Below are 24,208 nucleotides of genomic sequence, written 5' to 3' on the forward strand. Positions count from 1 at the left end.
AAGCGCTGATCAAAGAGGAGAGCCTGGCTGAAGGGCAACCAGCCAGCCTGTGGTGAGAAGCATCTAAGTTTGTAAGGGCATTGAAAGTGTTAAGATCAGCTTAGAATGCGTTTTGCTTTTATTTCATTTGACCAAATCTGACTTCTTGTGCTTTGACTTATAATCACCTAAAATCTATCTTTATCATTAAAAAATCTGTCTGTTTATTCTACCTGAAGCAGTGCGTTTGGTTTGAAGCATGTCAGAAATTTCACATGGGATAACAAGCCTGGTGCATATCAATTTCTTTGTTAAATTGACAAACTCATATAAGCTTGCAGTGTCCAGCGGGTATAACTGGACACTGAAAGATGGAGGTTCCTAGGGTTGTGTCTGGGACCAGAGAGATTGGCTAGTGTCATTTGGTTACACAATCCAAGCAGCGGCTGGCCAAAAGTGCTTACTCACGTAGCTGGGAGCAACTTACATGCCAGAGGCCGTGTGTGAACAGCCTGGGAGTGGGGGTTCTCACAGCAGAGCAGGGTAAGTCTGGCACCCAGAGTCAAGGATTGGAGTGACCTAGCAGATCAACGGTCTGGATAACATCAGAGGGGAATGTCACAAACGTATTAGTTAGAAATGAACATCCCTGTTTATGGAAATGAGTAAGATGGGGCACTGGAAAGTAAAAACCCTTCAGGGATCAAACTCATGTTTGACTGGTCACCAGAGAAACATAACAGTAAACTGCAAGTTGTAAAATATATAAAATATCTAGTTTTAAAAAAAGCTCACCACAGTTAAAAATGTTTAAACAATTTCTTTAATCTATCTGTCCAGGATTTTATAAAGTGCTCAGTGACTGTACAGTGACTGTACTCTACACACTGGTATAAAATTAGGATCACAAGTAGTTTATGCTGGCTACCAGCATGAGCCAAGTGTTACTTGGATGGATTTAAATTTTAGTTTGTGAGTGTTGTCTGCTTATTTGTTTGAGTCTCTGAGCAGAAGATGAGGTTTTTCTACATAGAAAGATGTATACAACATGTAAAAAAGTATTTTTTTCTAAGAGAATTTTAGAGTATACACTAGCATCAGTCAAATACATCCAAATAAAATTCTGCTGTCTCACTCATCAATCAGTAAATAACTAACAAACCAGGATGAACCATTCTATCTGGTCACAGAGCAATTTCCGCTGATATTTATAATGAGACAGTTCCTAACTGAAGAAACTAGAAATAAGAAATAGGAGGAGTCCATCCTTACCTTGAGTAACGCCCTGTATGGAAACAGCCCCATCCCCACCTCCCATTAGACAGATGTTGGGTGCGGACGTGACAAAAACAAGTGAAACAAAATTTGTTAATGAACAAAATTGCTCAGGACATTTCAAATAGAACACCGAACCAAGTCAAAATTACATTATGGGGGTCATTCGTGCGCTGGCCCTGGCACATAGTCTCCAAGGGACATAATGGGTCTTTCCCATCTCCAACGTCTAGGGCCCACATCACACCCTGAGGAACCATGTGGGGTGACTCTTCACACACCGCTCTCTCCTATCCACACCGCAAAGCAGCACCGCCTTCTCTTCTCCTCAGGCCATGTGGCGTGTCGGCCAGCGCAGCCATGCTCACTGGGAACAAGAAAGGAAAAGGGTGCTGCAGAGTTCGTGCCAAGGCACAGAACCTCCCCTGACAGTTCCTGGCCTCCCGCAGATCCCAGAGAACCATGAAGGCCTCAGTAAATCCACAGTTGCTGGGGGGCTGACCATCCTGCTGCATCTGCAGTGGCACAAACCCCCAGGAGAACTCATCAGAATTTCTGCAGGGGGAGCAGTAGCTTTTTCAAACTTAACTATGAGTGCAGGCTTGATGTTCCCAGCAACTGGAGCCCGTTTATCTCCAGAAGACCCGAGACAGCCTGGGATTGCTGACTTGGGGGGGGCAGAAGACATGGAACAGCCTCCGCCATTCTGTCTCTGCTTTCCATTACCTCCTTCTGTTCCATCAGCCATCTCACACTTGCCCAGTCCCCTACACCCGTTCCAATTTTGTCCCACACCCTCAGCAGTCACCCCTCTTAGCATGACCGCTCCTGCCCCAGCCTCCTTCCCTCCTTCCACTGAGCCTGTTGCCTGCCCTTTCCTGCCTGCCCTTGTCCCGCTTCACCAGTATGACCCCTCCTGCCGCCTGCCCCTGTAGCAAGACAGCCAGAAGCTCCTTCCTCCCTGGGCCCAGCATGGCAAGCATTAAGACGAGGCCAGTCACCCTGCCACCAGTGCAGGCACAACTGCAGCCCCAGGACCAGGAGGAGTCCATGTAGCCGATTCCCTGATCTGCCCCTACAGACCCCAGCCAGACTGCCAGCAGGCACCATGGGGCCACTTAGTGTGAGAGTGCCATCATGCCCAATGCACAGCACCGTGAGCCCTTCACGTCTCCTGTGTTCTGTGACTTGCACTCTCCACTTGCGGGTTTCCAGGCAGAGTGCAGGGTGTTGGGTTTAGCCTGCTGTATAAAGCCCTAAAGTTTGGGGCCATTCTGCCCAAGAGATACTCCCTCCCATACCCCGTGCAATACTCTGCAGCTACAATCAGCAGAGGCATGCTAGCTAGACCTCAGTTCAAACAGGAAGAGGCTGCTAGCAGGGTGTTCTCGCCCCAGGGTATCCCTAACTGTGAAACTCTCTTCTCCAAAGGTGCTGACACTTTGGTGTTGTGAATCCTCAAGATTTTATCACAAGTCTGGCAATATTTGGTGCTTTTCTTAAAGCCCCAGCTGCTGGAGTCAAGAGATGGCAAGAGAATCTCAATTTACATTTAAAAAATAAGTTTCTAGCCTTCAGGGTTGTGGAGAACATGAAGTGAATGCTCCCTAAGACAAATAAAAAGAGCACAAAGCTTATTACTTTTTTAAAATCTCATGATTTTGGGGGGCCAGACTCATGAATATTCAATGCTATGGGTTAACAATACTGCCTTTCAGAACCAAACATTCAGGACATCTACTTTCTGATGCAGAAGATTTTACGTGAATAATCTAACTTGCCTATTTTCAAAATGATTTGCATAGAACCATAAATTTAATCTTTAAAAAAAATCATGTGGATTTTGTACTGGTGAAAGACATTTGTCAGAAAATTTTAGAATTAAGATGGATTGTACAACCGTAATTCTATCCCCACGTGAGCATGCATTACCATGCAGTCTTTAAAATTACACAATCAATCACATACTATTTTTCCCTGGATGGATCATCAGCAGAGTTTGAACTTAAATCCCTCAGCACAGATCTCTTCTGTCAGAGTTACAACCGTAACTGGTACTGGAATCAGGCTGTTATCCTGTATGTAGAACAGCCACAGGTGGGTGCGAAAGACACACTTTGCAAGACAGTAGGAGAATGTTGGGTATCAAGATTTTTGGGTTCTACTCCCGGCTCTGAGAAAGAAGTGTGATCTAGAAGTTAGAGCAGAAGCTACAAACAGAATAGTCAAGCACATAGACTGGGCGCATTTTTTCTGAAAGGCTGCAAAGGAGTTGTGAAGTGCATAGGAATATTAACCTCAGTTAGTGGGAGAGATGGGATTAGAGAAGGGGTTACCACAACACGTTTTTGGTGGCCTCCGAGTGCGGCCACCAACTCTTGCTGGTGGCCGCTCTGACACTTTTTCATAAAATACTTAAACTTAAGGAAAAACAAATAAAACTGCACATATACATGTCCAAATCATTGTAATTTATTTATGTAGGGTTTTTGCAATAATAAAAATAATGTACAGTTGTTTCTATTCTTTACTAGACCTAAACAGACTAGAAACACAAATAAGGTGCTTTGCACGTTCTTGTATTTTTTTATTTTTCTTTTGACCTTTATTTTTTTTTTAAAGACTTGCTGGCTAGTAAGTCTGCTGCTGTGAAACGTGATACTTGTATGTTAATATCACTTTTCACAGCCTCTCAGCTAGCTACTAAGGCTATGTCCATACTACAGACCTTACAGCAGCATTGCTGCACCGCTGTAAGGTCGCTCATATAGCTGCTCCATGCTGACAAGAGAGAGCTCTCCTGTCAGCATAATTAACTCATCCCTAACGAGCGGCAGTGGCTATGCTGGCAGGAGAGCATCTCCCACCGACGTACCGCTGTCCACACTGGCGCTTCTGTCTGTAAAACTTTTGTTCACACCCCAACTGACAAAAGTGCTAGTGTAGACATATTAACAAAGATACAAATATCACTGTTCACAGCAGATTTACTCAGCCTGGCATGCCAGGATACAAATTAAGCCCGGAACAGTGAGGTGGATAGGGAGCCAGCGGTGACCGGAGGAATGGATGGGGGCCTGGAGGAGGCAGCGGGAGCCAGAGCCTACTGCCATATGGACAGAGGCTGGGGCTGGAGCCCACTGCTGCACAGCTAGGGGATAGAGCTCGAAGCCCTGAGCTCGGAGACAGACCCCAGAACCTGGAGATGGAGCCCGAAGCCCTGCGGCTGGAGCCTGCCACCCACCACCCTATGGCTGAAGCCTGGCCCCACCACTGTTGGGAAGGTGGGGAACACACTGGCTGCTTGCTCCTCCAGTGTTTGTGTCTCCACAACCCCTGCTGTAGCCCCCGAGGGAGGGGCCGCTGCTTCCCACCCCCCACCAATCATCACCCAGAAGTCTGTGGACACAAGAAAAGCCTCTGGTGGCCGCATGCAACCACAGTGGCTACATTTGAGAAACACTGGATTAGAGCTTGCAGCTCAGTGCATCTTCCTCTAAGCTAAAGGGTATTTTGTAGGAAAGGGTACCTTCCCCACCATTGAAAAGCAGGGTTTGGGCTGTGCCAAAGCTCTGGAAGGCAGGACAGTCTCCTGCATTTTTTGGAGGACACTCCCTACTTGGTTCAGCTGGCAACCCTAACTAGGGCCCAGATTTGTTACCCTTCCAGACATGCTGGCAGAGGCATATCCGAGGAGGCGCTCTGCTGAGGGGTAAGTGGTTGTCACAGCTGCGACAGGGAGAAGCTGTCTGAAGTTACAACGGCAGCTCAATGTGCAAGTTGCACTGGGTTTGGGTTGTGTGTGTAGTTCAAATACTCAGAAGCCCCAGGGTGATGGGTGGGCACTTTGATAGAAAAAAAGTCATTTCGCTCAGGCTGCTAAACAGCCAAAGGGCAGGAACTGTCAGTCACTTCCCACCTGGGCCCACAGAAACATCCATACACAAGAGCTGGATTGTTATTTTCCCCACACTTAACCCCAGGAGTGCTGTGTCCCATACAGGCTTCATTGTGCGGGCAGGGAAAAACAACTAATCAAGGGATTGCTCCTGCAGGCTGAGAAAGGAGAGAGATGGTTACTTCTATGTTTAACTAGCTGGGAAGGGCTCAGATACAATGGCTAGAGGGGTAGACACAATAACACCCCACCTCCCCAGACACAGGCAGGGGATGGGCTAGTGAAAAGTGTTTTTAAATAGACAAAAGGGCTGCTCAGATCATCCAGAACCAGACCCCCTTACTCTCACTAGTGAGCAGTCATTTGTGTCACCCCACTGAACTGCACTACTTATGAAGTAAGGGTATCCAAATCTGACCTGTAAGTGAGAAGGACAGAAAATGTCACTTCTAACCCCACAACACAGACAAAACCAAACCCCTTAGGACACTGATTATTATACTGTCTGTTTCAGCTCAAAGAAAAGGAGTACTTGTGGCACCTTAGAGACTAACAAATTTATTAGAGCATAAGCTTTTGTGAGCTATGAGCTGTAGCTCACGAAAGCTTATGCTCTAATAAATTTGTTAGTCTCTAAGGTGCCACAAGTACTCCTTTTCTTTTTTGCGAATACAGACTAACACGGCTGCTACTCTGAAACCTGTTTCAGCTCAGTATCTATGGGCCTCATTCATGCTATAAAAACACACTAGCCTGATAACAATACTATCCAATACAAACATTTCAGGTTTAGCTGCTGTCCTCACTTGATATACATCTCAGTTGGGACCTGAACTCAAGTCCACTTTAAATCTCTCTGCGGCTGTCTGATCCCACAGCTCCTTTAGGGGCTGCTTGGGCATCATTTTCTGGAATGCTGGCACTTCAAAGGGGACAGGTTGGGGCTATGACACAGCATCATGTTTGCATTTTGTGTTATGGGTCTGCTAAAGGATGCACCTGGGAACTCATTAATTCACATGTGCAAATGAATTTGCTGCTCTGTCCCAGCCTCTAGAGAGCATGACTCTGCAATGCACAGGCACCACACAACTTGTTGCAATTAGCACATTCTACTCAGGAGAGGTCCAAGACTGAAACAGCTGGTGTTGTTTCTAGTTAAGATTCAGAGGCAGGTATCTTAAGGGAAAGCCTGCAAAGTGCTTGCTGCTTAATATCTGATCAAGCCAGTGCAATTAGCTCCTCAGTTTATGGGCAAAATTTCACACACAAATATTTTAAAAAGGAGTACTTGGGGCACCTTAGAGACTAACAAATTTATTAGAGCATAAGCTTTCGTGAGCTGCAGCTCACTTCACTGGATGCATTTTGTGAGCTGTAGCTCACGAAAGCTTATGCTCAAATTAATTTGTTAGTCTCTAAGGTGCCCCAAGTACTCCTTTTCTTTTTGCGAATACAGACTAACATGGCAGCTACTCTGAAACATATATTTTAGTAAATCTTTCCCTCTTTACACTTTCATACCCTTCCCAGCTTCATGGTAGGTGAGCACCTGTGTCTCAGTATTTCCCTTTGCATAGCATTCAGATTGAGATACAAACTGACAGCAAATGCCAACCATTTCAAATGAGGCTGAAATTCAGATCTCTACTGGCTCCTTTTGCCCAAACATTGTATGCTGTAGAGATGTACCCAGGAGGAATTGTACTGAAATCTTCAACTCACATCATGCTGTTCAGTACTCAGTCTTCAGCTAGTAATACCTGGTAAACAAGGTTACTCCAGGGTATAATGAGCTACAAATCCCTTCATCTTTAGAAAAAAGAAAAGGAGTACTTGTGGCACCTTAGAGACTAACAAATTTATTAGAGCATAAGCTTTCGTGAGCTACAGCTCACTTCATCGGATGCATTTGCTTCATCTTTAGGTTCCTGGTTGAAGCTAGTCAGGAAACAAGAGAAGCAAAAACTGCAAAAACTTTCTAAAAATGTGTTTCTGTTTTGTGGTTGAAATTTTGTTTTTGTCTACATTTTCTAACCAGCTCAATTACTGGTTTGAAACTAACCCCAGGTCAATCCTCAGGAGTCATCCCCAGCTGACAGCCATTTGGGAGTCTCTGTGAAATAAGCTGGTGGTCTGAATTCCCAGCAAAACGTCCATGTCACAAAATTCACCACTACCTTTGGCATTTTCAGCAGAGGTGTTGAAAACAGGATGAGCATCACGCCTGAATTTCCCTCTCACTTCTATGGGTGAGTCCTTCTAGCACATGGCAGAACCGCCCTGATCGGGCAATGGGCAAAGGTTCCAATGGCTCTGGATGGAGTGTCCCTGTTTTATGGAGAGAGGGCTCCAGGCACCAGGCCTGTCAATTCAGGGTGTTTCAGGGGCACAAAAGCCAATTTCTAAAAACTGAACAATGACAGGATGGCAGCAAGTTGGCCTGGATCCACTCCAAGGAATGAGGAGGTGAGAGCTCCTTTCTATTAATCACCTCCTTCACCACTCAGGCTCCTTTCCTTCACTGTTTTATAAATAAGCCCTGATTCGTCCACCATAAAATGTAATGGGCTCTATGTACATTTTAAGGGCTGTTTTCCTGTTATATTAGCCTCAACAGACAACCGTCCCTGGTCCATTAACTCTGAAACTGTGCAACAAATTTTCTCAGATTTAAAAACAAATAATGCTCCCCAGGCTAAGACATTGCAGCCATGTTTCAGTGCCAAGCAAACTCTCAAGGTGCAGCCAAGAATCCCACAGGGGAAGCGCTCCCCTCAAAGTTAGCTGTGGGTAGAGGTGACTGTTCATGGATTCCTAACAGGAACAGTCCAACTTAGAGTCATAACAGCAGCAGCAGAGACTAGGGTGATGTCCCAATTTTATAGGGACAGTCCTGATTTTTGGGTCATTTTTTTTATATAGGCTCCTATTACCCTCTGCACCCGTACCGATTTTTCACATTTGCTGTCTGGTCACCCTAGCAGAGACCGATGCAGGGATGCACAGTGGGGATTTATTTGCAGCGCTAACACTGAGAGACGCGCTGAAAGGAAAGTGAATGTGCAGGTGCCTGGAGAAGAAACCAGAGTGCACAGTGTAATGCTCAGGTGCCATGCTGCTAAGACTGAATCCTGAGCTGTGATGGTTCTGTGACAAAGTAAGAATTTTCCGTAATATTTCAATGCTTATGTGTGCCTTGGTTCCCCCCTACATTTTGCATTGCTAGCCTGTGGGAGGAAAATAAATGAATTTGCAGGCTAAGGCCACGTCTACACATACAGCGCTGCAGTGGGAGCACCTGTAGTGAAGACGGGAGAGAGCTCTCCTGTTGGCATTGTAAAACCACCTCCACAAGCAGCAGAAGCGATGTCAGCAGGAGAAGCTCTCCCGCTGACATAGTGGTGTGCACACAAGCACTTATGGTGGTGCAACTTCTGTCGCTTATGGGGGTGGAATATTCACACCACTGAGCGACCTGTGGTAATGTAAGAGGCATCGGTCTGTGCATCACCCTCCCTGTCTAGGTGGAATGAACAGTGATTAAGGAACTGGCTCAGATCAGCAAGGGGTCCCCCAGAGGCAATGCAAGCGATTCATGGATTGACACTCTCAGTAGGGAAGTCGAGCAGACTGTAGCTCAAAAACAATCACTGGAAGGTGTGAGGGGATAAGTGTGAGCTCTGGAAGAAGCCTGGGAGCTCTCTCACCAGGGAACTGATTAAGGAACAAAGTCTGAGAGAGAGTTCACTCTAGCTTGGCTGGGCTCTGGGCTAACCAGAATAGATTATGCTGTAACCTTCAGCTCCCAAAGGACTTCCTATGCTGTCCTCAAACTGACCAATAAACCTGACTGTTCTGAAGATGCTGCTTGAGTGGCCCAGTAAAGGCTGGGTGAGGTGCATTAGTAGTTCCTGAAGAACGTACAGGTCTCTGCGGGACTCACTGAACAGAGCTCATGGTGTGAACCAGTGGTGCTGGAGCCCCAGAGGTTGAGTCTCCAGAAGCAACAAGGCTGGGTGCCCTACCTCAAGAAAGAGTAAGACCCCGTGTGGGCCAGGACATCAAAGAGGTTCCTCCAAGAGTCTGTTCCAAAGCTGGGGGTGTAGCTGGATCTGTGACAGCTTCCCATATGTAATCCTGCAGGGACTCCATTCAGTAATCCACCCCTTACTGGCTGGACTGGCCAAGCCAGTGTGTTCAGTCCGCTTGTCCCTAACCACACAGTAAAGGGGGGTCTAGAAGCAAGTCCCTGAGGTGACCACTTTCCAGGCATGAGAGAAAAGAAACATACAAGGACTGGGATCTACAGTACCTGATCTGAACACCCTACTTCTGCTGCCTAGGCCCCACACTACTCCAGCAAGGACTGGGGCCACTTCCACTGGGCCCAAATTAAGTTTGACAAGGGCCAGGGCTATTATAGTTCTTGGGGGACCTCTGTGACTATTCAGATTCTTCTCTTAACTGTTTTACTACCACCCATACTGATGTCAAACACGATACTGTTAAAATTACCTTGGTTATTACAGTTCGGTTTTTAATTGTGATGCACCAGCTCTAAAGCTGAATGGCAGTTAGTTTTGTTTGTTTTATTTTTAATTTCAGCATATAACTGGTAGTAATGAAAATAGTAACACTATGGCATCCGATGAAGTGAGCTGTAGCTCACGAAAGCTTATGCTCTAATAAATTTGTTAGTCTCTAAGGTGCCACAAGTCCTCCTTTTCTTCTTACTATGGCTTTAATTACCTATAGCAGTGGTATTCAATTACATTTCTGGTGGGACGGACAAGGCAATGTCCAATCTTGGTGGGCCAAAGGGCTCTCTCTAGGGCTAAAGGGTTCTGCAGCTGTTTGTTCTCACCAGCAGCCTGGGGTGGCAAACTTTCAAGTGTGGTGTGCCAGACCGTATTTCTGAATCTTAAAATCAAACAGTGTGTGCTTAAGTGTGCTGACAGACAATATTCCAAATCTTGCAAATAAATAATTATACAAATACACTGAAATGCTATTAAAACAGAACATTATTAATATTGTCTTAAAAGTATGAAATTAAAATTAGAAGTTAAATTCAAAGAAATGAACAGACATCTCACTTCTCTTTCTTAATGCCTGAAATTTTGACACTCACCTTGTCTTTTTTTTTCTCCCAGAAAAGTACCATGCAGTGAGCAATCAAACTAACTAATGAAAGCACATCAATTACTGATCCCCTTATATTGCATAAACATCGGATGAAGTGCCTGATTAAAGTGTAGCACTAGGAGTGGAAATGTGATGACACCATCTAACTCCAAGGGGTTGAAATGGAAATGGAAATTTTCTAAATTAAATAAATGGCATGATGGTAAACAGAGGTAAAATGGAGTGCATCTGCTCAGCCCCCACATCTGCCCAGATCCCTACCCCACATCAGCTGTGCCCCCCGGCTCACCTCCACTCCTGCTGGGTTCCTTCACCACCCATCCTCCCAGGCCGAGGGCAACTGCAGCAGGGCTCCCCCAGATCCTTCAGGTAGGGGGGCAGCTCCTGGGGCTCTTCACTCCATCCTCCTTCCCAGGGAGGGTGCTACAGAGAGGGGGAGCTGCAGAGCTCTTTCTTCTCCCCCAGCCCCTCCCTTCCTGTGAGAACAGGCAGAGCTCCCCACTTCCTGCGCAGCTCTGATTGGCTGCTCCCCCACCCCCCAAGTCAACTGAAGAGCCATGCAACAAACTATACATGTGTTTGGGGGTCCCTTAAAATCCAAGGCCCTAGGCTGCAACCCCTAAACCCCTGCATTAATCTAGTCCCCTCCCTGGCTACCTTTTCATCTGCCTTGCTGTCCTGGCTACCAGGAACAATCATCCAAAATCTACCTGTGAAGTCTCCACCCTCACCTCCTTCAGGTTACTCCTAAGAACTCTTCTTCAGCACTGGCTACAAACAGGAGTGTGTCTGCCCTTAATTAAAGCAAAACACAAAGCTCTGAACCAGTGATGAGCTGCCAAAATCTTAACAACCGGTTCCCTATAAAAAGTTCTGATTTAAGGGATGTGCCCCAGTATGTATTTTTTGTACCAACAGGTTACCATATGTCCGTCTTTTCCCGGGAGGAATTTTTAAAATTTAAAAATTCCTCCCGGATGGCGATTTAAGAACCAAAAAGCCTGATTTGTCCGGGAAAATACGGATGTATGCTAACCCTGCCTAAAGTTCTTTTTTAAAAAGATGGGCCTGAACTAGAGATGAGCTCCCTTTCACGTGTGTGGGTCCCCGCCACTCCCTGGGGGTGTGCTAGGGTAACCAGATGTCCCAATTTTATAGGGACAGTCCCGATTTTGGGGTCTTTTTCTTATATAGGCTCCTATTCCTCCCCCAACCCCTGTCCTGATTTTTCACACTTACTGTCTGGTCACCCTAGGGTGTGCACATGTGTGGGTCCCAGCTGCTCCCTGCCCCCTTCATTGAAGCAGGTATGCAGGGTTACTGCCCTGGGAACAGCAGGGCACCAGTGGATGTGGGGCCAGCTGCAGACAGGTGTGTGGTGCAGGGCTGGCTGCGGGCAGGGCAGGGGGTGCGGAGCTGGCTGGAGACAGGAGGGTGCGGGGTTGGCTGGAGGCAAGGGGGTGTGGGGCTGGCTGGAGACAGGGGCAGGGCAGGGGTGCATGCGACAGGGGTTGGCTGGATACAGGGCAGGGGGTGCGGCAGGGGCTGGCTGCAGGCAGGGGGTGCAGGGTGGGCTGGAGACAGGGCAGGGGGTGCGCGGGTGGCTGGAGGCAGGGTCTGGCACGGGAAGGGCAGGGGGTGCGGGGGTGGCTGGAGACGGGCTGGCTGTGGGCAGAGGGTGCAGGGGTGGCTGGAGGCAGGGGCTGGCTGCGGCAGGGGGTGCAGGGGTGGCTGGAGGCAGGGCAGGGGTAGCTGCAGGGAGGGGCTGGCTGCAGGGAGTGGCTGGCGGCGGGCAGGGGCTGGCTGTGGGCAGGGCAAGGGGGTGCAGGGGTGGCTGTGGGCAGGGCCTGGCTGCAGGCAGGGGATGCAGGGGTGGCTGGAGGCAGGGGCTGGCTAAGGGCCGGGGGTGGCTGGAGGCAGGGCAGGGGGTGCGGGGGTGGCTGGAGGCAGGGGCTAGCTGCAGGCAGGGCAGGGGGTGCAGGGGTGGCTGCAGGCAGGGCAGGAGGTGCGGGGGTGGCTGGAGGCAGGAGGTGCAGGGGGTGGCTGGAGGCAGGAGGTGCAGGGGGTGGCTGGAGGCAGGGGCTGGCTGCGGGCAGGGGGTGCAGGGGTGGCTGCAGGCAGGGGCTGGCTGCGGGCAGGGGGTGCAGGGGTGGCTGCAGGCAGGGCAGGGAGTACGGGGGTGGCTGGAGACAGGGCAGGGGCTGGCTGCGGGCAGGGCAGGGGGTGCGGGGCTGGCTGCAGGCAGGGGGTGGCTGGAGACAGGGGGTGCAGGGGTGGCTGGGGGCAGGGCAGGGGGTGCGGCAGGGGCTGGCTGCAGGCAGGGCAGGGGCTGGCTGCGGGCAGGGGGTGGCTGGAGGCAGGGCAAGGGGTGTGGCAGGGGGTGGCTAGAGGCAGGGGGTGGCTGGGGGCAGGGCAGGGGGTGCGGCAGGGGCTGGCTGGAGGCAGGAGGTGCGGGGGTGGCTGGAGGCAGGGCAGGGGGTGTGGCGGGGCTGGCTGCGGGTAGGGGCTGGCTGGAGGCAGGGGGTGTGGCGGGGGGCTGGCTGGAGGCAGGGCAGGGGGTGTGGCAGGGGCTGGCTGGGGGCAGGGCAGGGGGTGTCTGGAGGCAGGGGGTGTGGCAGGGGCAGGATGGGGGCAGGGGGTGGCTAGAGGCAGGGGGTGCGGGGGTGGCTGGAGGCAGGGCAGGGGGTGTGGCAGGGGCTGGCTGGGGGCAGGGAAGGGGGGATGGGGCTGGCTGGGGGCAGGGCAGGGGTGTGGCAGGGGCTGGCTGGGGGCGGCTGCAGGCAGGGGGTGGGGCGGGGGTGGCTGGGGGCGGGGCAGGGGGTGTGGCAGGGGCTGGCTGCGGGCAGGGCGGGGGGTGCGGCAGGGGCCGGCTGGGGGCAGGGCAGGGCAGGGGGTGGCTGGAGGCAGGGGGTGTGGGGGTGGCTGCGGGCAGAGCGGGGGGGCTGGCTGGGGGCAGGGCAGGGCAGGGCAGGGGGTGCGGCAGGGGCCGGCTGGGGGCAGGGCAGGGCAGGGGGTGGCTGGAGGCAGGGCAGGGGGTGCAGGGGTGGCTGCGGGCAGAGCGGGGGGGCTGGCTGGGGGCAGGGCAGGGCAGGGGGTGCGGCAGGGGCCGGCTGGGGGCAGGGCAGGGCAGGGCGGGGGGGCTGGCTGGGGGCAGGGCAGGGGGTGCAGGGGTGGCTGCGGGCAGGGCGGGGGGGCTGGCTGGGGGCAGGGCAGGGCAGGGGGTGGCTGGAGGCAGGGGGTGCGGGGGTGGCTGCGGGCAGGGTGGGGGGGTGCGGCAGGGGCTGGCTGGGGGCAGGGGGTGCGGGGGTGGCTGGGGGCAGGGTGGGGGCTGCTCGTGGGGAGCAGCAGGACGCAGCCCCGGGCCCAGCAGAGCAGCCGGGGACCCCCCCAGGCAGCAGCAGGAGCCCCGGGGCCCGGGGAGCCGCCGCAGCACCAGGGCTCGTGGCCAGGGCCAGGGGCAGCCCACGTGGCTCCCGCAGCGCAGCGCCCCCGGCGGCCGGGGGAGGAATTACACCACTTCCCGGCCGGAGCCCAGCAAAGCCTCAGCGCCCCCTGCAGGGTAGCGGGTGAACAACCGGTTCTGAAACTGGTTCAAAATTTAACAGCCAGTTCGTGCGAACCGGTGAGAACCGGCTCCGGCTCAGCACTGCTCTGAACCCACAAGGCCCAGAGAGGCTGAATGAGCCACTCCCTCACCTCTGGAATGTTATTTCCTCACTTGCATTGCAGGCTGCTTGGGGCAGGATCCCATCTAGTTCTCTGTGAGTGTGATAAAACACAGGACAGACACAGAGACGCTCCTAGATCCCTGTCAGGTGGCCCTGGGGGAGAACGACCAACCCAATGGTGGGGATATCACTATTTATCCCTTCTATTAGGGTACTGCCTAGAGCCCCAAGCAAGATGGGGCTGTACAAATCCAGTGCAGAAAGACAGTCTCTGCCTCTAGGAGCTCGCCATCTAAATTAATGCAGCATGAATTTAACCCTATGTCCAGGGGCAAAAACGCTCATAAACATCTTGTCCCATTTACACTCAGACCCCCTGTGGGAGGAACTCTCTCCATTTCCTCTTGGATTCAGCCAGGATTCAAGAACCCCAAGCCCTGAAATTACCCTCTAGGCATTTAACTGAAACCCTGTTTGATATGTTCCAGGCATGGCCACGTGTCCCCTCTGCAAAAGAAAGGGCAGCGCAGCAGCTGAGCCAGCACTCACCTCAATACCAAGAACACCCAGGCAGTCTCAGCCTAGCTGAGTCCCAAGGGCAGGTCCTGGCACTTCTCTTGGGACATCCCTGTCACAAGGGGCTTAAAGCAAAGAGGCTGGCATGATCTTAACAGCTGTAGCATCGCAAGTCCCTTTCCTAATACCTTGTTCCTATTAACTCATCCTTTCTGCCCTTTTCACTTCACCCCACCCCAGACCAATAATACATTTTAAAACACACAAAAGCACACACAGAGAAAATGGAAAAACACAGATAACTTAGAAAAAAAGAGGTAACTAACATGCAGCTTGCCAGCGCCCTCTCTGATCAATCTGCTCACATGCTGCCTCCCAGACTTACACCCTTTGTCTATGTTGCTTATTTAGACTGCAAGCTCTTCAGGGTACAGGACATCTCTTCTTAAGTGTTTGTTCAGTGCCTAGCACAATGGGGCCCTGATTCTTAGTGCAGCTCTAGGTGCTACTACAATGCAAATAGTTCATGAATTATTGATAAGAGTGGCATAGTAATGCTCTGGAAAGATAACATGGCTCCTAGGCCTCGGTAAGGTAGGGCAGAGCTTTCCAGTGGCAGCAGGATTTCATTTCAGAGAACTGGATTCCTCTAGTGAAGCTCTCAATGCAACCTCCACACAAAAAGACCCTCTCTAATACAATGACAGTTACTAGTTTCTGGTCATGAAGTTTGCACAGAGATCTTAGGAACAAACAAGAAAGTTTTGCTTCTAGGCAGGAAATCCCCCTTAGCACACCTTTCTGATTTACACTGATCTCTGATATACACCACATGTGTCCCCCCCTTCCCTCACCCACATTTGCAATGGTTCTGTTCCACATTTAAGTGATGAAAAGTTAAGACCTGTGGTTACAACTTCTATGAGAAACTTCATTTTGAAGGGCTGCTACATTTCAACTTTATTGCCATGAGGAAAACTGAAGAAACAAAAGCCTTCAGTCATTCCATCATGAAAACCCCTAGTGAAGACATTTAATAAGTGGAAGTTTTCTGCTGCAAGTTGTTGAAATATTGACCTTTGGGCTAAAACGGCAACATTTATTTCTACAAATGTTTTGTATGAACCATCCACGGTTTATGCTGTACAGTTAGTTTCTCCAATCTGCATCTCCACAGACTGAGATAAAGACAAAACTCTTCCCTTGAGATTTGTTAGGGTAGCACAAGATCAGGGCTGCTTTACCTAGTGAAAGCCAGAGATGAAAGAAATACCCAGAATGACCCACCTCCCTATATGTAGCCGAATACAAGAGTGTTGATCTGAGTGCAGATCAGATCAGGCATAGAGAGAGGTGTGGGGGGAAAACTGGCAAATATGTCTGCTTTTTCCATTCAATACTTCACTGTTTGACTAGCTCTCTGCAAATTATTGTCTTTTCTACTGATCTACCACTGGGATCTGTCTTTCTAAATTAATTGGCTTCCTAAATAATTACTTATGGAAAATCTTCAGCTAATGGCTCTTTTAAGTCACAGCTAGAAAAGGTATATTTTAAAAAACAGACACAAATATTGTTACTTTTTTCCTGTTTGTATTCATTATATTCCACTTTCTTATTTAAATAATGCAGGACAGAGCTTTGCCACTGACAGTTTCCTGAAGTTTCTTTGCCTGAATTAATGCTGTCCAAAGGGAAGGAAAAATGCTTATAAAAATATTTCAAGGGAGAAAAAAATTCTAAAGAAAAAGCCAGAACCACTAATACAAAAGCAAAGTGATGCAATTCATAATTTTTAATTTTAAGGTATTTTAATTTTATTATCTGATATTAATGAGGAAAAGTAAATAAATGTGGACAACTGAAAAATTTTAAAACCCTTTAAACACAGCTATTATTAATAAAACTTCACCTTGCCACTCTTGTTAGAGTGAGTGATTTAATCCTGGCATTAATAGGGTTTCTCACATGAGGAAGGGCTGCAAGATCTGGCCCAAAACGCAGGTAAGATTTGAACCTATGCAACACACAGGCAACACGTGGAATTGGCTAACATCCCAAAACATCGATGATTATTTATGAAAAGGCAAACATCGTATCTTTTAAAAAAGGAAATAAAAGAAACCCTACAATCGCCTCTCAGTGCTAGCTTCACACCAGTTAAATAATGGAAAATGTAGTGGGGGAAATATGTAAAAATCTGAAGAATAACTGAACCAAGGCCAGTAAGCAGCCTGCCTTTATGGAAATCAAATCATGTCAGACAAATATAATTGATTTTTAGTGCTGTATTACAAAGTCAGTAGATAAAAGGAATGAAGTCAATTTAATAAATATAGTCAATGTAATAAATAAATGAAGTCAATTTAATAAATAAATTGTAGTAAAGCTTAATTAGTACCTTAATTGTAGTACAGCACTAAATCCTTCTCTGGCATAACTGCTAGAAACAATGGAGATAAACCAGCGATAAATCTGTTCCAATGGCTTAAAAAAAGTCAGTAAACAGAATTAAACTCAAATAAGTTGGAACACTCTCAAGCGGACTGAAAAATGCAACCCTAAACAAAAGGAAATAATAAACAGCAAGGGATAGGGCTGGCGAAGGTGCCTAGCAGTGTTAAGTCTGGTCTCATTTAACATTTTCATTAATTATCTGGAAGTGGAGTAAACAGCACACTCATTTCCCTGGCAGAGGATGTGAAATTGGGAGGCGTGTGAACGCCAGCACGGGTAGAGAAATAACGCGAAGAGGCCAGAAATGTTAGAAACGTGGGAAGGAAAAGGCAGAAGGGGTGAGAAATGGAGGCCGGGAGACTCAGCAGAAAATCGAAGTGGAATTTTTTTCGGCTTTCTTTGGTAAAAAAGCAAAACTAAAAAAGAATGTTTCCAACTGGCTCCACGGCTGGCAAGCCACAGCCAGGAAAAGGCGAAGGGACCTAGACGGAGAGATTTGCCCCTGTGCTCATGGCGGTTTTTGACCAGCTCTCTAACCACCAGAAGACGAGGCTCACCCTCGCAGCTTGCACAGCGACCCCGGCCCGGACAGCGCGGAAAGCAGCGCCGGGCCAGGGGGGCGGCGGCCCGGCAGCCGGGGGGGTTCTGGTTCGGCGTACGACGAGCAGAGGCCAAGAAGTCGCGACGCCGAGAGACCACTGGACAGGTGTGAGCCTGAGCGGACCAGCGCCCGAACCGGGCCCGCCGTGCCGGGAACAGCCCCCACCTCGGGGTGCGGGGAGCCGAACCGGGCCCGCCGTGCCGGGAACAGCCCCCACCTCGGGGTGTGGGGAGCCGAACCGGGCCCGCCGTGCCGGGAACAGCCCCCACCTCGGGGTGCTGGGAGCCGAACCGGGCCCGCCGTGCCGAGAACAGCTCCCACCTCGGGGTGCTGGGAGCCGAAGAAGAGCTAACGCTAGGCCGGGGCTGCAGAAGGGCGCCCGGGAAGGATGCTCAGGGCTGAATCTGCCCCTCTGGGCTCCGGGCTGAGCGGGGAGGGCACCGCATCCTCCGGCCGCTCCGCCGGCAATCGGCGGGGACAGAGCGAAGCGCTGGGAGCCCAGGACCCTTCCCAGCCGCCGGATGGACCCCCGCGGGGCGGCAGGAGCCCCGCAAGGGAGGCGGGCACCGCCTGGTGCTCCGGCCCTGCCCTGCCGGGGGCTCTTTCGGCTGCCTCTGCCGAGCTCCGAGCCTGCTCGCCGCCCGAGCCCTGCTCAGCAGACACCCCAGCGCCAGCAGCTTCGGCTGGGCCAGGCGGGTGCCGCTGCCCCGGGTCCCGGACAACGCGGCTGAAAGCTGCGCCCGGACACCACCCCGATGGGCGCCAGGCCGCACGGGGGCTCCGGGCCAAGCGGACAAGGCCGGGGACGCCTCGGCATTGAACCTGCGGGCTCGGGGCCCCGAAAGGAGCATAAGGGCTGCCGGGGCGGCGAGAGCCACCCAGCCCGGAGCGAAGCAGGGGCAGGCGGCGCCCGGGGCAGCGAGCCGGTTCACACGCGCCAAGGGAAGTGAGGCCGAAGCAGGGCCCCTCCGAAGGGCGCGTGTGTGCGAGCGTCACTCGGGCTGATGGAAAGAGGCTTCCTACCGGACAGCGGGTTTTACCCGGCATCCAGAAAGTATCGTCCGGGACCTCCATCCCCCTACACGCCGCCCAGAACCACGCACCCCTGGCCTCCCCCACCACCACAACTACACACCCCGAGAACCACACACCCCTGCCCCCCTCAGCACAGCTACACACCCCGAGAACCACATACCCCTGCCCCACTCACCACCACTATACCCTCAGCACACCCCCAGAACCACACACACACCTGGCCTCCCTCCGACCCCATCGCAACAGAAATAAGGAGAGTCAAAGCACCGACCAAAACCAAGGGCAAGGGGGCCATTCTCCTGCCCGGCCCAGCCTTCGGCCAGCAACACCCCACACCGGTCCCTCCCCTAACTCATCCGGGCGTCGGCGGAAAAGGCAGCAGGAACCAGGCTTTGACACCCGTCCCCGTACCAAGGGCGTCCCGGGGGCCGCTGGCCGCCCTGTGGCCCAGGGCCTGGAGACCTGCAACGACTCGCCCCCCCGCAGAGCTGCCTGCCAGACACACGGACCTGGTCGGCCCGCTGTGCCGATTCCCTCCCGCCGCCCGGTGCAGCCCAGCCGGCCCCACACAGACACCCCGCTTCCTGCCTCCTGCCCCGCTGCCCCAGCAGCCGGGGGTCCGGCGCACACCCCACAGCCCCAGTCACGCAGTGCGTGTCTCGCAGCCGGTGCCTCTGGCTCACACCGACCTCGGTGCTGCAGGGACCCGCCGCGCCCTCCCCAGCTCACCGTCCTCGTAGTTCTTGAGGTAGTAGTCCGGGCCGGGCCCCCCGCGGCTCTTGGCCGGGTTCTTCAGGTTCTGGAACTGCAGGAAATCGGTTCTCTTCCCAGCGAAGCGCAGGAAGGCGGGAGCCAGGCCCCGGGCCAGGGTCACCAGGCGCCTGGAGCTGGGAAGGAGAGAGTGAGGCGCTGAGGGGGGAGCAGCAGCGCCAGGCGCACTGGGGGGGTAGGGCTGGCTCGGGGTGCCCCGGACTCAAACACCACCTGCGGAGCAGCCCTCACCCCCGGGGGGTCCCGGATCTTGAAGGATCCCACCAGCCCCGTTTCCTCTTCCGCAGGATGCAAGGCCGAGCCGGTCCCTGCCCACCGCTGGCCGCAGCCCCCGCTGCAGCCTGGGTCTGCCCCGGGATAAGGCGGGAGTGGGGTAACCCGGGGGCAGGATCGGGCCCGAGGCATATTCCTGGCCAGGAACTTCTGCAGGGATTAGCCTCGGGCTGCTCTGATCCCCCAGAAGCCTGCGCAGGCCCGGGGACCCCCGAAGGGAGAGAACCCCCGCCGGGACTCTGCACCGAGCCCAGGCGAGCCGCTCGCGTCTCATTCGGGCTTTTAAGAACCTTCCAGCGGCCCTGGCGCGGCTGCAAACCCACCTGCAGACCCCTCTCGGGCCGGAAACCAGCCCAGGAGCGGAGCGGTGGGCAGACCCACTATATCTCTCCCACTGCGCCCGGCTCTTGCCGCCTCAGCCCGGCAACCGAAGCCCGCCTCGGCAAAGAAGGGGCACCCACCCGCTTCCCAGCTGGTCCCTCCCCGGGACCCCGGCGGGCCCGACCCTCGCGAGCCTGCCCAATTGTGGCTGCCAGTTCTCGGAGGCGCCGCAGCTTTGCTAGCGCACGGGCCGCCCGGTCCCTCGGTCAGTGCGCGCCCCGCGCTGTTCAGCCGGCCTGGCCCGCGGACCCTCCCCTGGGCCCGGCTTGGTGCTTTCGAGCCAAACCTTGTCTCCGCGCTTCGCCTCTCCGCCGCTGCCCGCCCCTGGGACGCCGCCCGGGAGCTCCACGGAGCAAAAGGCGAATCCAGGGGCGGACACGGGGAGCCTGCGCCCCGGGCCGGGGTCCCGCGGGCGGGGCTGCGCGCCGGAGCCAAGCGCCCAAGCCCGCTCTCCCAGGCGCGTGTCCCGCCGTTTGTTCGCCTCGCTGAGCCTTCGCGTCAGCGGGAACTGGAACTGAACGAGCCTCGGCGCCACGGGAGCGGGGCCCGCGGCAGAGACACCCGCTCCCCTGCAGACCTCCGGCCTGACGGCCGCCGGGAAGGGAGCGGGCGCTCCCCGGGCGGGGCTGCCTCCTCCAGGCCGCTGCAATTGCACATTGTCTGCGCGACCCGCGGGCAGGTACCTCGGAGGGAGGGTTTTGCGCTCGGTACCAGGAGCTGCCTGCTCGCCACTCGCTGGGCAGCCAGCGGGCGAGCGAGCCAGCCCTGCAGCCTGAACGCAAACCCGGGTCCCCGCCCGGCTGGAGCAACCAGCGCTTCGGTGACCGTCCCCTCTCGGCTCCCTGGCTGCGGCCGCCCGGTGCTTTCCGCGGAGGCTAGCTGCTGCTGCGGGGAGGGGAGCCAGTCATAACTGATTAGTGTCTGAAATGCCTCCTCCATTGCAAACCTGTGCATCTTAATGGGAGCCGCGGCTTTGCTCCTCCGCCACAGCGAGCGCCGGCCTCAGCACAGAGCCGGCCCAGGGCTCTGGGCCATTCGCTCGGCTTCTCTCGGGGACGGTGCGAGTGGGGAGCGCGAGGGGTGCCCCGGGAGCGCCCGCCTTACCTTAAGAAATCGAGCCAGCCATCATGGATGATGGAGGGGTCCAGCTGCAGGGAGAGGAAGTTCTCACTGGTTATCCTGACAGGGCTCTTGGTGTTCACATCGAGAAGAATGAGAGTCCTTCCCTTCACACCTGAAGGTTTCTCTGCGGGGAACGTTCTCCTGTCCCCTGCTTGGGAGGAAAGGGAGAGGTGCGCCACCAGAGCCAGCCAAGGGGCCAGGAGGGCGAGGAGCCCCGGGGGGCAGGAGCTGGGATAGGGCATGCTGAGCAGCAGGAACCCCTCTAATTAAACCTCTCTTTCTGCTGGGGCTCGCTGGTGGCTAATTGTCCTAAAGTGTGGGGCTCTCTGCCTTTTTTTGCAATGTTTTGGTGCTGGTGGAGGGGAACTCACGCCCCTGACCAGCCTTTCCAGCAGCCGGTGCCAAGACTCCTTGTTAACCAGCACCGCCCCTTTAAGAGATGTAGACTGCAGACATTTTTAACTTTTTCAAGGTAAGGGAAGTCTCCTTGTTTAACCCTCTCAGTTCAGAGCTCAGGAATCTATTCACGAGGCCAAATGTAACCGTGGCGAGTTCCAGCTGTTTTTATTTAATTTGCATTTGCTGGACAAGAACTTAAGGTAAAATGTTCGCTGAGAGAGACACAGGAGAGCGGGGTCCAGTGACCCCGCCACACCAAGCAGGGCTGCATTCTTGCTATAAGACTTGCACACACGTTCTGAATGCATTTGCAGGATCTTTGGGCAGGGGACTCAGTGTGATGTGTGCTGATGTTCGCATTGCTCTGCGCCACGAAGGTGAAAGGAACCCTCTCCGTACTGGGTGAGTGCTGCGCTCGCTTGTCCGCCAATATTCCCTCCCAACTTTTAAATGAATTTGCTTCCGCCATCCTTACTACCTTGTGCATTCAGTCTGAGCCACAGAACTTTACTGGTACAAGTATTTGTGGAAAATGCATGTCAAAAGTCTTGTGCCCTGGTATTATTATCTGTATTATAGCAGCACACACACCAAATGTATCTTTGCATGCACACAAGTATTCATACCAGAAGAGCAGGCACAACTATGCAGCCAAGGAACAGAAACAATACTATCTGATCGATCACAACAAATCAACACAAGGCAATTAATAAATACTGAGTATAATAAGGGGGTCAGACACACATTGAAAATTAATAATTTCAACTGATGAATAAATTGCAGGGGTTCTCCAGGGCTCGCTGAGCTAGAAACCAGGCTGAATTAATCTCTTTATTCATTTGGAATTATTAACTCGCTGGGATTCTCAGATTCATAGATTCTAACCACTGAGATCATCTAGTCTGTCCTCCTACATAACACAGGCCAAAGAATTTCACCCGCCATTCCTGCATGAAGCCCAATCATTCATGGTTAAGCTAACAGATAGCTTTTTAGGAAGACTTGCCCAGTGGCAGTGAGGGTGGAAAGACCCCAAGTGATGACAAAGTTACTGCATGGCAAATTTAGCAAAGAAAGGCTGGAGATGAAAAAAAGGCCTGGCTGAAACACCCCTGAGTCCCCACTGCAGGGGAGGTTGCCTGGCCCACCATCTCCCATATTCGGAAGGAGCCCTTTTGATTTGCTTCTGGCAGCCTCATGTTTTGGAAATATGCCCCAATCCTGCAATCGCTGGTCATGAGAAATGTTCACTCTCTTCAGTGAAGAAAAACCCTCCCTGGTTGTGCACAACAGAGACATACAGTAAGAAAAAGTCCTTGCCCTGTTCACAGTCTAAAGAGATCAGAGGAGAAAGAGGGGGGGGACATTTAAATAGATACAATGTGTATAGACATAGCTACTTACTGTATAAAATATCTATAAATCTATAAAGTAAGGGCCAGCTGTCTTGCAGGAGCCTTTCTGCCATCAATGGCTGGTTGGTTTCTCACATGTCTGGTGGCAGATAGAGCTATCTATGGATTTAGACTAACCCATACCCACATCAGAGAGACTGAATAAATCCTAGAAGCACATGCGTGAATACAGAGTGTAGACACAAACCAACCTGTTACCTGTGGCTCCCTCCAGTCTTTAGCTCAACAACCTACTATTATGTGAGAAAACTACAAACTGTCCTCACTATCATTTATTGTGTTACTATGTTAGCTAAGGTTTCAGAGTAGCAGCCGTGTTAGTCTGTATTCGCAAAAAGAAAAGGAGTACTTGTGGCACCTTAGAGACTAACAAATTTATTAGAGCATAAGCTTTCGTGAGCTACAGCTCACATGCATCCGATGAAGTGAGCTGTAGCTCACGAAAGCTTATGCTCTAATAAATTTGTTAGTCTCTAAGGTGCCACAAGTACTCCTTTTCTTTTTATGTTAGCTAACTGGACCTGAGAATAGAATAAAATTAACTCTGTTGTCTGGACGAGGCCTCATGCCTTCCCTGTAAAACTGATCAGCTATAGGCAAGTTGTGACGAAGCGGGACTGTTCTTAATGTTTCCTCTGAATAATGTAGGAGTGCCTCAGTTTCCCCTATGCATTTCTTAAGTCTCTAGGTAGTGGGATAAGGGGGTATAATTGTTGCAGAGCAAAGGGCCAGTGTATATAAATGGCCAACACTCTGTCTCCTGACACAAGTCCATAGTGGATTTCATGGAGGCTAGTCTCCACTGTCAGAAAGGTGTGTTTTTACATGGGGATCGTGTTATTTCCCCTACAATCCTGGTGAAGAGGAGGATTGGGTAGTTTCAAACCTCAGTGTAGTTAGTGAAGGTCACCTACACACACACACAAAGAAAAGGAGGACTTGTGGCACCTTAGAGACTAACAAAGTTATTAGAGCATAAGCTTTGGTGAGCTACAGCTCACTTCATCGGTTCATTCAGTTGCATCCCATGAAGTGAGCTGTAGCTCACAAAAGCTTATGCTCAAATAATTTTGTTAGTCTCTAAGGTGCCACAAGTCCTCCTTTTCTTTTTGCAGATACAGATTAACAAGGCTGCTACTCTGAAACCACACACACACACACACACACACTCTTTCTCTCTCGGACTAGCTATAACAAGGTAAAACCTATCTCTGCCTTGTCTCCTCTAGGATTTTACAGGTAGCTAGCACTGTCGGTTTGGTTTAGGGGT

The 24,208-nt window shown here is 52.1% G+C and overlaps 1 protein-coding gene across 2 annotated transcripts in view; it reads right to left on the reverse strand.

The window, feature by feature from the left end:
• Positions 1-21,480, reverse strand: part of HPSE2 (heparanase 2 (inactive)) — a 318,946-nt gene extending 297,466 nt beyond the window's left edge. Inside the window, exons 1-2 of one of the 2 annotated variants that reach the window (XM_043519408.1) lie at positions 21,107-21,480; positions 19,307-19,464 (exon numbers count right to left, since the gene is read on the reverse strand). In XM_043519408.1, coding sequence (XP_043375343.1) covers positions 19,307-19,464; positions 21,107-21,366 — 418 coding nt within the window. In that variant the 5' untranslated portion in view covers positions 21,367-21,480. The remainder of the gene's footprint in view (positions 1-19,306; positions 19,465-21,106) is intronic. The other variant, XM_038410018.2, reaches the window with a different exon arrangement.
• Between the last annotated feature and the right edge of the window lie 2,728 nt (positions 21,481-24,208).

The sequence above is a fragment of the Dermochelys coriacea genome, chromosome 7 (genome assembly GCF_009764565.3).
Source record: "Dermochelys coriacea isolate rDerCor1 chromosome 7, rDerCor1.pri.v4, whole genome shotgun sequence".
Classification (NCBI taxonomy): domain Eukaryota; kingdom Metazoa; phylum Chordata; order Testudines; family Dermochelyidae; genus Dermochelys; species Dermochelys coriacea.